Source organism: Lupinus angustifolius, chromosome LG20 (genome assembly GCF_001865875.1).
Source record: "Lupinus angustifolius cultivar Tanjil chromosome LG20, LupAngTanjil_v1.0, whole genome shotgun sequence".
In the NCBI taxonomy this organism is placed as follows: Eukaryota; Viridiplantae; Streptophyta; class Magnoliopsida; order Fabales; family Fabaceae; genus Lupinus; species Lupinus angustifolius.
In genome coordinates, this window is record NC_032028.1 from 6,656,523 (window position 1) to 6,672,421 (window position 15,899).

The 15,899-nt window shown below is 31.0% G+C and overlaps 2 protein-coding genes across 2 annotated transcripts; both read right to left on the reverse strand.

Moving 5' to 3' along the window:
- Positions 229-3,224, reverse strand: LOC109336275 (aluminum-activated malate transporter 10-like). The gene is made up of 6 exons (XM_019572778.1): positions 2,778-3,224; positions 2,330-2,470; positions 1,924-2,196; positions 1,694-1,812; positions 1,141-1,284; positions 229-839 (listed from the first exon to the last, which is right to left on the reverse strand). The coding sequence occupies exons 1-6, from the start codon at positions 3,094-3,096 to the stop codon at positions 372-374; spliced, it is 1,464 nt and encodes a 487-aa protein (XP_019428323.1). The 5' UTR covers positions 3,097-3,224; the 3' UTR covers positions 229-371.
- On the reverse strand, positions 6,586-11,667 carry LOC109336274. The gene is made up of 10 exons (XM_019572777.1): positions 11,434-11,667; positions 11,182-11,271; positions 10,878-10,974; positions 10,744-10,785; positions 10,247-10,306; positions 7,924-9,456; positions 7,587-7,688; positions 7,314-7,469; positions 7,089-7,220; positions 6,586-7,003 (listed from the first exon to the last, which is right to left on the reverse strand). Exons 1-10 carry the CDS (start codon positions 11,544-11,546, stop codon positions 6,839-6,841), a joined length of 2,490 nt encoding a protein of 829 aa, XP_019428322.1. The 5' UTR covers positions 11,547-11,667; the 3' UTR covers positions 6,586-6,838.

A 15,899-nucleotide genomic window follows, 5' to 3' on the forward strand; every position in this document is an offset into this window, starting at 1 on the left:
AGATTTTTGTGAAATTTTACAAATTCTTTGTATATTTTTATGTAACATTTATTATCTTTTTATTATTTTTCTCTATTAAAAGCTTTGATTATATATCTTTTGTTGTTTTGAATATGACTATTAATTAAGTAGAAATATTAAAAGAGAGTAAAATTATAATCTTATAATATTTTTAAAAAAATCAAGAAAAGTATAACCACTTTTAATACATATAATTTAGTTAAAAATCTCTTATAAATAAAACCAGAAGAAGTATATAGGAAAAGACTATGTGATAGATGCAAAATATATCCTTTTGCCATTAGTTTTTGACTGCACTATATTCTACCAAACTCTTCCTTTTATGTTATATTCATCAATCAAATTATATATCAGACTATTTGGTTTTTGTTGATGGCTTCCTCATCTTTCTCTTGGTCTGGTGAGATCTTATTTTCCACTGCATGTTGTTTAGATTTGGCTGCTTTGAATTTAGCTAAATCAGATAATTCTTCAACAGCTTTCACAATGCATTTCACACGTGCTACAATTTCAATAAGCAAAGAAGCTAGAGTTACCACTTGAATAATTTCCATCACTGGGATTTCTATTTTTGCTGCCACCTCTTTTTGTGTATCTTGTGCATTATGTGATTCTGATGGGTCAATCAAGTTTGGATAAGATTTTAATAAATCACTAAGCTCTTGTGTAGCATTATTCATCTCCATAATCAAAATATCAACTTTAGATGATTTTGTCATATTCCTCATAGTGATTGCTAGCTCTCTTATTAAACTTGAACAATTGGTGACCACTCTCAATGAAATGCTTCTCATATTCTTCTTGATCTGATCAGGGGCCTGCTCAAATCAAATTATTTGGTTGTAGCTATAGTTAGTGACTTATGTTACTTTTTGAGTAACTTTTTATTACATTTATCCTCACAAGAATTTTGGATAAGAGTGTAAAATCTATACAATGAAAGTGTAGAGATTTATGCATATGCATCTCATCACTAATCATTCATTTGGATTATCTTTTTAAAAAAGTCAATTATCAATGAAAATAATGTAATAATAGTGTATAAAACTCATACACTTTGGATGCATTAATCTTCTTCTCCTGATGCATGTATTTATTTAGCAGGTTAAGCATTATTACCTTGTTTTCTGAATTTATGCATCCAATTAGAGCATCTATACATGAAGCACAATTGCGCATTGTTGCTGCAATTTTAAGATACTGCTTCCATGGGTGACGAAAATTGAAGCAACCATGAGCAGGCTCCCATCTAGCTAAATTAGCCTACATTAAAAATATTATTTTAGTCACACCATACAAATATAATTACGGGTAATTTAAATTTTAAAGTTCATAAATGTTTATAAACAATTTGAACTAAATACTTTTAAGAAGAGTCATGGTAAATAGAATTTGTAGTGGGGTAGGAGTGATTCAAATTGCTTCATATGATACGTAATATAAGGGATATAGCGACAAATGTAACTAATCATACTGATATGATTGTATCGGGTTACAACTGACATATCATATTTGAGTTGTATCAGAGGATATAAAATTCAAAAATAATTTTTAATCACAAAATTTTTACACTATAATGGTTGCAATGTATTTATTGTCACAATAACCACAATGGGTAGTAAGTATAATATGTTACAACCACAATTTAAAATATTAGTGGGTAGTGAGGTACCATAACATCTTCTGTTGCCTTGGAACTTAGCACACACTTGTAGCCTAGCAACTTTTTGTTACACTCCTCATCACTTACTGCTGAGGCTTCACTATGACTAAAGTACTGAGTCACACAACCTGAAATAATACACATACACATATATAAAAAATTATATAAAGTACTAATAGTGCATGGTATTGGAAATAGAAATGGATCAACAATTTCTCAATCATATATTGAAGACATACCTTGTAAGGAGTTGGCCAGTTTGTCAAGGTTCCCAGTGACTAAAACATGGAGTTCTTGACCAGCCCAGATGGGGCAAATGGTCAAGCTGACAATTATGCACATACACGTGCCAATTATAATGGTGAATATTCTTTGTCGTGCCATATTCATCAATTCATCTACTCGATAACCCGATATCGAAATCAAGCTGAAAGTGAGGATGAATATTAAAGCACCATAATCAAAACGAGCCTTTATGGTTGGGATGAATCTAGAGAATGTTGCTGCAGAAGCTGAGGTAAAACCAATTTAACTAATTAGTGACAATGCATACAAAGATCCATAATGTGAATAACACAAAGCAAAAACAAAGCTCTACTACTATATTAATATATCATGTTCATATATATATATATTTATATGTACCTAACAGAAAGAGTGATACACCAGCAATTAAGGGTTCAAATTCGTTGCCAGCTCTCCTAGCTACCCAATTTACACCAAAGGCTAGAAATCCGGCAAGGGAAGTTCCACCTATTCTGTTTATAGTTTTACTTATTGTAGCACCTGCAATATGATATGTCATGAATTCATTATAGATGTTTCATTTGTTCATGTATATAACAATGATATATTATAAGAGAAAAGAATATATGCACTACGCAGTTATGAGTTTTATATACTGTCATTGCATCATCTACCATTCACAATTAATCATCATTGACTTTCCCAAAAAAATAATCCAAACAAATAGTAAATGATATACTGACCGTGTATAAATCTTTATGATAACAGTACATAGATATTGCATTCATATTATAATTCTAATCTTATTGTTATAAGAAAGACCAGGCAGCTTGCTAGCACTACCTACCAGCTGTGTTTTCAAACACTACAATCACTGTCATAACTGCCCACATAGCATTTCCTCCAACTCCATCATACAAAGGCTTCAGGTAGTAGAAAAGTGAAACACATGTAAGTGCTATCCCTACTTTCAAGCAATGGATGAATTTTCTAGGGTCATTCAACCCTATATCCCATGCTTTTTTCATGAACAAATACAACTTCAAAGCCAGACCTACTATCATTGTCCACATGCAACTATGTCCTACTCTCTGATTTGATGACCCATCTCCTACATTGATTCTCCATTCTACTCTTTTTACTACTCCCTTGTTGTTATGAGCCATTTTCTTAACTTGACTACTAAATCTAGGTGTATTAATTAGTATATGTGTGTGAATATGAAAGTAGAAAGCTGTAGTAGAAAATATTGTTAAGATGAGATTAGTGGCAAAGAACTCTTTAGCTGAACTAGTGGAGTGTGCATGTATTTATATAGAAGGGCAATGTGTGGCACATCACAACATGAGGATTTATATATTAATCATGACAAAAATTTCCATCTTAAATTCCAACTTACAAGGGATTATAATTCTATAGTGCAAACTTTTACAATAATGTTTTGTCTACCAATGGATTATACTATATGTAAAGCTAGCACATAGCCACATATATGAACTGTATATAGGTCCTAACAAGTGTCAAATCTAGTGATACAAACTCCAACTTTTACAGGTCATTTCTGTTTTTTAGGGATAACTGATGTAAGGTCACACTACACTCAAATTTGTGCTATCTTTTTTAGTAGTTAAAGGCAAGCAATTCAGGTTGTTGGACATAGACGCTTACAACTTCTTATGTCCTTGTTACCATATATGGGTAAGGATTTATTTGGATGCAATTCCTTACTTTCTATACTATTATAGACCTTCTTTCAGCTGAACAAATATGTGGACATGTTACTGGAAATTATTTAGTTGGATTCATCTCCCCGTATCCGATAGAGAAATTCTTGTTTTATCTTTTAATTTTAATGATAAAAATGTTATTTCATTATGAGTAAAATGTTTAAAGTGTTATATGTATATTATTTTCCCTTTATTTTTGTAATACTTCCTTCTCTGTCCCTTACTCATTTGAATCATGCAAAACTACCTTTGAAATCTAGGCATGCAAAACGCAATATTCCCATCATAGATAATTTCATATGGTGGATAGTGACATTGGTAGTTTTGGGATTTTGCTTTTTACAATTAATTTTTGTCGCGGGTTGAATCCGTGAACTGCAAAAAGTTTGGAAAGTTTTTCAGGTAATCAAGAAGTAAGTAAAGTATAATAATATTAAGGTCAAAATATTATGTTTTTTTCCGAATGCATGGATTTAGACCTTACATTTTAAAAATAAATAATTTATTTATTTTAAGAAAATTCCGTTAAAGATAAAAGGGACATCACTCTTCATGAATAATTGATTGACCTTTACACTTTATTTCTATTTTTACTATAGGCAAAATTAGAAATAAGAAAATTATGGACCATCACTTTTCATAAAAGAATTTGAATTCAACATGAAATCACTTTCCACAAAAGAACATACATATATCATTAATTGAGTTTATGATAATAATATTCATCATCTTTTAATAAATCTCTCATATAGGTTTTTCTAGCAATATATAGATGAGAATTGTGGTAGTGATGATCAGACACTGACATATTTTATTATATGCTACATTGCTAGTTCATGAAGTTATCCTTTCTCATTGACATAATCAAAACATAACATGGGGCAGTAGTTTATATAACCACGTAGTGTTGGATCAAAGTATTAATCTCCAACCTTGCCCTATAATACGTGCCTTCATAACAATTTAACACATTACCTTAGCTTTGATATCATGTATTAATCACTAGATTTATAAAAAAAACATTGCTACTCGTAGTATAACTTATATCTTCATTTTAGCATTGCTTGCATGTTGTACCGCACATAACCTTCACATGATTCTTAGTGGCTAATTCCTCACTTTGCTTTTCTACTTAAGATAAGAAAATTAGGAACTAGGTAGGAAAGAGAACCCACATATATTTAACTCAATGAATTAGGTCATGAATATGACCTTATATTTAAGGTTTAAAGTTTCTACACTTTGTGCACAAATGAGAGTTGTGAGATATTTTAAGAGGGTGGATTTAATGTTCATGGTATCTTGTGATAGCACTGTGGAATTTCATATTGTAAAGTACTTATCTTAGCTCTTTCTCCACTCTTATTGAAAAGTCAATCCAACTATCAAAAGTTGCTTTATAATAACTTAGTTGGTCACCGTTTACATTGGCCTTTAATCAAGGTTTTAAAATCATGGTTGCAGATATATAACTATGTTCTTTGTTCACATTTATACAAAGCACGCGTCCTGGTTTGTGGAGATGAATCGTCATCTCAACTTGTTATATATTTTAATACTTGATAACAAGATTGGAAGAGCATGCAATAAGGGCCATATCTTCAATTAATAATATATACATTTTAACATCTTTTATCAACTTGAAATGTAGACCTACCTAACAAATACTAATATAACAGGAAATCATTTTGGGTGGGAAAATATTTGGTAGGGATCACTAAGAGTGACATCTCTTTAGGTTTGTTGAGGTGGTCGAATCCAATGTTTTAAATTTGGGTAAGCAATTACTACAGACGCCGATATGTTAAGGTTTTGTGAATCAACGAAACCACATCGTATATGTAATTGAGGCCACATCTTCTGTATTTTCCCAAAATTAACAGTAATGTTAATATTTTGAAAGTCTTTAAAACCATAACCGTTATTTAAAAATTTGGTACAATCAGAGCTAACGTGCAAAAACTGAAAACTATTAAGAGATGATGTAATATGATAGATTACTTGTTGAGTGACATTTAGTAGGGATCATTAAGAGTGACCTTCATTCACATTTGTTAAGGTGGTCAAATTCAATATTTTAAATTTGGATCAGTGACCGTTATCGATGTCGATATGTTATATTTTTACCAGTCACCAAAATTGCATCATAGAGGGTACATCACATGTAGTTTCTCAAAATTGGCCATAACGTTAAGATTTTGAAAGTATCTAAAACTGAAACCACTATTTAAAAACTTTATCTAATCAAAGCAAGCGTGCAACTAAAAAGTATTAAGACATGAAGTAATATGATAAACTATGTGTTGAGTAATAATATGCTTGCATCACTTTTTACACACCCTTTTAACATCTATTATGTAGTTATTTGAGGCTGTTTTCAAAGCAAAATCTTCCACTAATAGTTATAAAGTATGTTTAAGAATGAGTGTGGGGAAAATGACATGAGATGATATTTTCCATGCGTCACTAGTATTACTCTTTTGGATGTGAATCTAATAACAACGGAGATAGCATATTACTAGCAATTGTATTTGGAAGTTGACACTTGAGAATTGAGATAGATTACAAGTCCCAATATTTTATTTGTCATCTTAATTTGATGGTCATATATGAACCTAATAATTTTTTTTATGCATATGCCTTAAATATTTGAAAGCATCTCCTATAAATGCTCATTATTGATCACTCTGACTTGTGCTTAGAAACACAAGATGAAGGAACTTGTCATGTGTAGTAATTTCAAATAGAGACCAAGACAATCTTCTTCCATTTCAATTATTATTATTATTATTGTTATTATTACTATTATTATTATTTAACATGAAACTACATGACCACAAAGTTAATGGGTAGTAGCCCAATTGAACTAACCGGTTCACTCTATTAAGTATTAACATGTCCTGCTAGCACCTAGCAGTGCCCTTTAGATATGCCAAACTCTTGAATTTTTCAACTATTCACTAAGCATAAAATTCAATAATTTCATTACACATGATTTTGCACCTTAGATTTCATGGCTTGCATAGCCTCTTCCTTAGGAACTAACATGGGCACAAAAATCACCTAATGTTTTTGCTAACTTTATCCTAATCTATTATCACCTATGTACATATAGATCCTGTTTCTAGGACTATATATTAAATTAAACAAGTGACAAAGTAGCCATGACTAGTAGTGGGCATCACTGTTTTTCTGGTGATTTTCTAAGCCAAGAATCAATAGGATCAATAACATTTGCAATGTCATTGGCTGAGTCAATCTTGGAGGTGTATGATTGCTGTATAAGGTTGAGAATGAAATAAAATACATCTTGCCTTGTCCAATGTCTATTTGCCTGTTGCACAATCTAAACCAAATAGTTTAGACAAAAGTTAAATAAAAATGAGAGAAACTACCATTTTAAGTATATTGCATTCAAGTATTTGATTTACCTCAACAATAAAAACTGCCCACAATTTGTTCTTCCTACTTTTCATCTCTGCTTTCAAGGTTTTCAGCCCGATAGACTCGATGTTGTGACCTATACCAAGGCCGAAAACACCCTCCTGACCCTCACAAAGAAACTGCAATAGACCAATGCCAAGGAGTTCATAGTAACATAAGTAATCAAAAGGATTGAAAATTATATGTATACACTTTCTCGTTTGCAGCCTTACCTCTATTCGCATTTGGCCGGGCGTGTTCATGTCCTCTACTATAATTGGACATTCCATTGTTGGAGTTGCCAAATCAACTGCCCATGTAACACCGAAGTTTTTGTTATCTTCCACATTACTGTCTTCTAGAGCCACTTCATTTGCTTGTTCAATAAGCTATACACCCAAACAAGTCCAATCATTTCTGATACTCATAGATGAAGACTAAGAATATTTTTACTTCTATTTTTTTCAAACAAATAAAAATGTAGGGCAATAGTTTTGACTTGTTACCTTCAGCTCGATCGGTTCTTGTAGCTTGTCAGCATACTCAGCTACAATTTTTAAGTAACGCATATAACTGATGGTTTGGCCTAACAATGAATCAATGCTATACTGATAATCAGGAGAAGATGAGTCAATATATTACTAACAAAGCAGTTTGCAGCAAAAGATTTTGTAGCTCAGATTATGAATAGAAAATGCATGACAAGATAAAAAAGGTTGAATAAGGAAATTTTTGCATCATATAGAGGAAATATAGGTTTTTCTGATAATGATCCTCTCCTTACAAAAAAAGGGACATATTAGAAGCTTTAATCTTATCATAGATCAGTTGAAGCAAATTTACCTTTTCACCATTAGGGATGATCCCTCTCAACTCTTTAATGCAGTCTTGGATCTGTTGACGATCTTTTGGTCGCGGCCGAGTACTCTCCTTTGGCCTAGCCCGTTTCTTAGTGCGCTTTGTTGTACCCTCCTCTGGATTTTGAGTTTGACAGTGTGTAGGAACAGCCTTTCCATTATTAATGCTATGGCCATCATCAATCCATCTAGGTACCTGTAATTTTGGGAGTGTATCTTTCTTCCTTACAAGATTGTTAGTCTTCTCCGAGTATGAAATGGAGTCCATCAAGTCTGATGTAGCCTTAGCAGGCCTCGCAAGATTTCGAAATTGTATTGCATTTGTATTCAATTGTGCAAATTCTACCACTTGCCTTTTATTTGGTGATAACTCATACTCAAAATTAGAACTATCCAAAGGATTGTAACTTGCTTCGCCACTCAAAGGCTCTGAGAATAATAATCCATTCTGTATGCCAGTAAGTGTGCTAGTGTTTAACTCCGATACGCACTCAGAAAAGATAGCAGGACTCCATGCTGGTGTAGGCATATTCTCCCACCATTCATTTTTTTCATCACGGTTGAAATCGAAGAAACTATTTTCAGGACTATGCATAATTGCAGATGTTTCTATGGAATTAGCTCCTGCTGAGCATGTCACTGGAATATTACGTAAGGAACTACTTCCGACCCAATCAGAAGAAGTGGGATTAAACTCAATTGATTCAGAAAGGTTGCTATCCAATGCAGTTATTGCTATAAAGTTATTATCATCTGGAGAAGGAGCAAACCACTGGCAAAGACCATCCAAGGAGCCGAAGTTCAAAAATTCTTCTGACATATCAACTGCCTCTATGTTCTTAGAGAGTCCATGCAGTGTGTTTGAACTTGATTGGAAATCAACTTGTGTCACAATATCAGATTGAGAAGATTGTTGGTTGGTCAGTGTGCTTTGCAATTTTTCTTGACATGCCCCTATGTTCATGCTGTACATTGAAGACAATGCTGGGTCCTCAACTGCAATTTCACTACAAGGAAATGTGTTTTCCTCGGCTGATACCAATTGCTGCCCAAGCGAATCGAAAAATGAAACTTCATCATTCCATGCACCAAAACTGGTGTCGTTGGCAATTAGGCTGTTCATCAAAGAGTTAGGCCTCAAAAGCACATTAGTAAAATCTGTATCACACAATGCAACTTGAGCTTCAATGATAGCATTCAATTGGTCACCAACACAATAATCTCCATGGAATGAAGTCATCCCTTCGTTGTGAACATTATATAGGGAAGGGAATGAATTGTTGTCACTTTCATAAGAATAAAACTTTCGCATGAGCTCTTCAGAGTTTTCACCATGAGCATATTCGAGGGTCGAGTCGTATGAATTTTCAGAAGAAAAGGAAGCCAGCAAGCTATTTAAGTCGTAGTTTTCACAATCCAGTGGTGAAACTACATTTCCTAACATGTCAACCATACCCACATTATCCATCTCTATGAGTGATCTCTGTGTTTGCTCCAAAAATTCAACTCTTTCCAAAATCTGCAACCAATGAAAGATAAGGCACATTATAGTATAGATGAGTATTTAACCAATCAAATAGCTAGAGTGAAGTGTGCATGTCAAATAGCATACTAACTTAATAAAGAAAATGCTATTTTCAAGTGGTGTCTTTAACTGAATGCTCTTATATATTTGTGGAAATGCTATTCCACAATATTTCTGCATTACATCATGCTGCATATAATGAACTAACAAAAGTCATTGCACAAGAGTGACAGATTATCATAACAAAGTGAGGTGAATAAAAAAATATGTGCATACTATAATAATTTTGTGTCCTAATTTTCTAGATTATGCTAGAACATTCCATCAGATGAAACATGAGTGTAAACTTTTAACTTTTCAGTCTGTCAATAAGTTTACAGAAGAGTTCAAGCTTATCGCAGTTAGGTGAACCTTAAACATGTTGAAAAATGTTATAATTAGGATTAAATAGTTAATAAGACTCACAAGCTTAAAAAGTTAACCTAAATAGTGAAATTATAGTCAAAGGGTAATTGAACTAAAAAATTACCCTCTATTTTTTCAACTTTTAGAAAATAGTCAGAATACCATAGTCTCATGGCAAGGTAGCAAAATTCAGCACAATTGTTTTTTTTTTTAAAATTGGTTTAATTTACTTGTAGCAGCAAAAGACCCCTTTATAGTAAATCCTTATCTATCAATTCAAAGTGAGTACACATGACACCATGTGCATGACCTCATTCTATCAAGATAAAATTTGCACACAAATTAAGATACCATGTTCATGTCCTTTTATGAAACAGACCTTGTTTTTGGATCCGAATTGTACCACTCCACATGCTATCACAGGTATGGCCACAATTGTCTACAAATTACAAACCATTCATCAATATACAATGCTCATGGCCTTGAAGAAAAATGATAATAATTCAAAAATAACAAAGACCGAAATTAGAAGCTGAAAAAACACATGGACACACATTTGGTCCTTAAAAAATGAAAATTCTTAATTTCGTCTTAAGAATCTCAAAAGCAGGTTAAATTGGTCTGAGACAATTTAGTATATATTATGAACCAATTTGACCGACTTTTGATTTACATTTTTATGAAACCAAAGGTGTCTCTTCAAATGCTTTTAGAGACCAATTTGGATCTTTATTAAAATAACATATTTCATATAGATTGTGTAAAACATTATATTTGACCAATGAATTTCATGTTGGAAAGGAGGGGATATGGAGAAATATGAAGATTGGAACTTTAGTTTTAAAATACATTTTCCTTCTTGGTGCTCTATAGTACCTTTATGCCAGATGAGAAATGTTGAAGCAATTCAGAATCCTCCTGCAGATAGTGTAAATATATATAAAAAAACAAGAGAAGTTAAGGAGGAATTGAAAATTGAAATAATACCAACTGAACAGTTAAAAAAATACCTTGTAAATATTCTGGCCACACAAATTCCATTCTTGGCTTTGACCATCTGAGTGTACCCATATGTGCTTGCCAGTAAAAGCTGCTTTACCAACAATTCTAGATAGGAGATAGAAACTTTATCAGCACCTTGTCTTTCACTTATACTTATGCATTTAAGATTTTCATTTGTGTTACTCAAAATGAAAATCTGAGGTGAAGTTGCATGCATTTGGCAAAATTTAGAAAAAGAAAACACTGGTTTGGTGAAATGTATGAGGTTTTTAGAAACATGAAACTAGAAATAATAATAATGATTGAGGGTACCCTTCTCCAAACAAGTGAGTCTGTGGAAGCATGTTGGCAATCTCTTGTCCCAATTGTCCTTCATAGTATGCATCTTCAGCAGTCAACAACCTACAAGAATTTCAAACATGCAATCTAAAATGAGAAAGATCAAAATGACTGAAATGTGTAAATGTAATGATTCTTTTCTGATGAACCATACTATGCATTATAAAAGCCAAAGTTGTCCAAATTTGTGGAACATTTTTGTTGAGAAGGGGTAAAGAAACTTACAATGGATTATGTGGATGAAAGCGCCAGAATACAGCATAAGACCAACCATCTTCTAAACAAGTACAAAGAGCCTTGAGCTTATTCCTCAGAGTAAGAGACTCAACCATTGCCATTGTTACTAACTAAATTATTATCTATATGTGAAGGTGATATTATTATATTAAAACACTTAACAAAACAGCTTCTAATTAAGGAAGGAAAAGGAAACTCTGAACAAAAATGTTGTCAGGTTTTGATCCCTTATTTCTTATTCTCAATCAAATCTTAGTACTATAGTATACATATTTATTTAATATAATGTTTGTCTTTATTTTAGGACCAAAAAAAAACATTACAAGTACTTCACCTAGCTTCCAATTTCCAACACACCTTACAACATCACTGGTCCCACCCTCTCACCTTAATCACTCACAATCTACACCTAAAAATATATGGGTATCTTTCACTTTTATTTCTTACGTCATATGGTTATAATTGCTCATAATTTCAAATATTCGAACTCATTATGCAAAAGATATACTACTTATTTGTTTTCTTCTTTAAATATACATATATATATATATTTATTAATATAGAAAATAATTAGATTAAAGTTAGCTGAATTCAAGCTAGTATTATATAAAGGAGAATTATGGGGAACGGAACTAAATGAGGTTTGCAAATGTTAAGAAAGCTCTTTGTATTTCATTGATATTAGTATTCATATCTATTTTTTATTGGATATTTTCTGTGAAACTTCAACATTATGAATAAAATGGTTTTCTTTCTAACAAGAATGTAAAAATAGAAAGCATTTATAGAAAAGTAAAACATTCATTGCATTTGCAATGTATTTTTGTATTGTTAGGTCTCACGTTAAGAAAATAATACTATTTTTTGGATATAAAAATGTATAATATTACTTTTTAAATGAATATATATTATATATTGAGTAATACTAGGGAAATAAAAATGGAATTGATATCTTTTGAAATTAAAAATTAAATGGAGAAAAATAAATATCACAATTATTGTGTTTTTATTAAGCGCATGTAAGGTGGAATTAAAGTTTAAATATGAAAATATTTTTACAATTATGATCGTGATTATATTCCTTAGTAAAAAGATTATACTGGATGACACTAATTATAAATTATGAGCATTGGATTTAGCATCTTATTAGTATCTTACTACAAAAGGTCGTCTTTCCTATTCTGGATCATAATTAGTTACTCATTCCGTTCCTATTAAACTAAATTTTAAGATATAAACATATAGATTAATGTATGTAATTAATAGGGTTGATCTAAAAAAATGTTGTGTAAATTATTTAAGAAATATTCATTCTAGCTTTATTTCAAAACACTTTTAAGTTTTAACCAAATTATATGTATTAATAAAAGTAGTTATTTTTTAATTTTTCTAGAAAAATACTATAATATCACAATTTTGTTCTCATAAGTCACTGAAAAGTTCAAAAATTGATTGATTCTAAATAATGAATAAAAACAAATAAAATAAAGACAATAAATATTGTAAAGAAAATGTAAATGCCTTCAGAAAAAGACCACCAAAACATTCAAAACTTGATTTTAGTACATGAGCTATATATTTTATTATATAAATACTTATAAATAAATTTTTCAATATTTAATCGGCTAATTTAATTGTACATTTTGTAAATAAAAAATTTCATTTAAAATCATTTTTAAGTATGTATTTTTTAATTTTCCGTAATAGTATCTTTTTGTTGTCAAATCAAATATTATGTAAACCTTTTAGATGATTAATTAGCTGACTATAACAATTGCATTAAGTAAAGAAGGAAACAATAGTTATTTAACTATTTTTAATATTCATCTGTATTAATGGCTTTAAGAAGTTTTGGTTAATTATATTAAATTTGTTATTGTAACTTTTTATAAAATTTTAGGGCGAAAGTGAAATATATAAATCACTCTTGTAAACTTGGCAAAGGAACTTTAAACTTTGATATTATATAACAACATAACATTACACTCATACATATTATATTTAGCTATTTTTAATATTCATTTCTGTAATGGTTGGAATTAGTTTTGATTAATTATATTGAATTTTTAATTTTATAGTTTTTTATATTTGAAGGTAAAAGTAAAATATAGAAATTACATGTATAAAATTATATGAATGTTCTTTTTCAATTTTTATTTATTTTATATAGTAGTATAAAAGTATAAAGAGTAAAATTAGGATATAAAATTTATACAAGTTGAATTACCTTAATGTCTTTTATGTATATTTTATCTTTGTATAATTGTATAATAATACATATATTTTAGTATTTTTCTTAAACCAGAATCCGAATTTGAGTTTTGAGTATGAATAAATCTCAAACATTAGAGATACTTCCACCATGCTATATACATGTTTATGAGCCCTGCCAACATTATCTCTTGTAAAAAATACATAGAATCTAGGTAAAAAAAACTAACTAGTATAATATGTTCTTGCAAATTCTACTCTTACCATCATCAGTGATTTCCAAGGATAATATACCTTTCAAGTGCTCATTTGGTATGTGTTATTAGGATTGATACTATAAACTAATATAAATATATAATATGATTTTTTTTTTACATTACTTGGTGTTATTTTGTATTAGGAGGGAATGGTTGGTAACTGATGCAGAATGATCGGTGATGAATGCCCAGTAGAGTGTGAAAGATCAGAAGGTTTGGTTGGAATATCGTGTGGACCCGTTGGAGGAGGTACCTGAAAAAGGTTCTCCGACGATCAAGTCAATTGAGTATTCTATAGAAATAAAGGGAACAAATAAGAGAGAAGTTAGAGCAATAAATGAGAGAATGAAAATTGATTATACTCATAGTGTGATCTCTTCTATTTATAGAGTTTAGGAAATGTTGAGATGACATCTGGTTATTGGCCAGCATTTAACGGATATGGGGGTTGTACTCTGGTCGTCCTTGCTTGTCCCGTGGATCTACTCTTGTCGAATTGTCGGGGCAGGTAGAATGTGCAGACGGCGTGACAAGAGGTTTGTTGTGTGACGTTGATGGCGAGTTAACGACGCATTAAACGACATATCAAATATACATTAAATAGCATATCAGATGTGTATTAAATAGCGTGTCAGAAACATTAATATTGCACCAAGAGCATTTATGGCATATGCCACGAGTAGACCTATCTAAGGCGAATAACGAGATATAGGAAATGCTGCATAAGATACTCAGACCAGAAAGAGAATAGACCGGGTTAGAACACTTGATCTTAAAACATTGTTAGTATATGCTTAATCATCAATCTCTATACACTCAACCATCACCATTGTCTTAATACCACTTCCACCATATCGTCTCCCAACAACTACTATATCTATTATAATCATAATCATTATCTTTATTATCATCATCACCATCGTTGTTATCCTTGTTGAAGTGTGCTATCACTATCAACTTTGCAACCCTGCCTTCTTTGCCACTCCAACCACCATTACCTTAATCGCCACGACCACCATCACCATCTTGATCTAAATTAAAACACACTAATATAAAGCATAACGTTATTATAATTTGGTAATAATCAATTAAATTTGAATAAAATACTTTCCACTCAAGAGCTATGATGAAGCGTGTGGTGGCCAAAAGGGACAAAATTATAAGACATTGTTCACTGAAAAAAGAAGGCTTTTCATTTGTGATGGGAAGAACTTTGCGTCTTGCAATGACAGTGAGTTAATATTTGTCTTCCTCGTCTTTTCTGACAGGCACAGACACCTAACACCTATGCCTAAAGAAAAACAGAAAAGAAAATGGAGTTGCTAAATTCTAATCTAGGGCATTTAAAAAGACAAGTGAAAAAAGCTACATGAATGTAATCTAAAACAACAATTTTCTATTTAATACATTACTAATCGGATTTATTATTGCATTGCCATTTGGCAAATGTTGATAATTTACAAATATTTTGTTTATAATCGCAAAAACTATTAAACTAGATGCAATTATATTTTTATTTATATAGTACTAATATTTTTAATAGGTAGATACTAAATTATAATATATTTTCTTACTGTACTGAAAAATTAAAATTCCCAAAAGTTATTGTACATACATTATCAAGTTTTTTCAGATTTTAAATTTGAAAAATTAATAAAAAAAATATAGAAGTTGTTCCACCTTTATCTATTAACTAAAATATTAGATTGACAATTATTTTGAAGTTGTATCTAGATATGTCTAATTATTTCAGTTGGTCAAGATGTCAACCATATATCGTTATATTATATGTCTTTTGATAATTTTGATGTAACAATGTGTCATAAATATTATGTGAGTTTAATTAATTTACTTTTAATTACCAACGAAGGCTATGGTTTAAATTGCATAGATCAAATAACAAATACTTAGAACACCTAAAAGCTGAAAACATAGGCAATGTTGGGTTTATTCAAGTGTGAAGTCCCACATTGGATATGTAGGGAA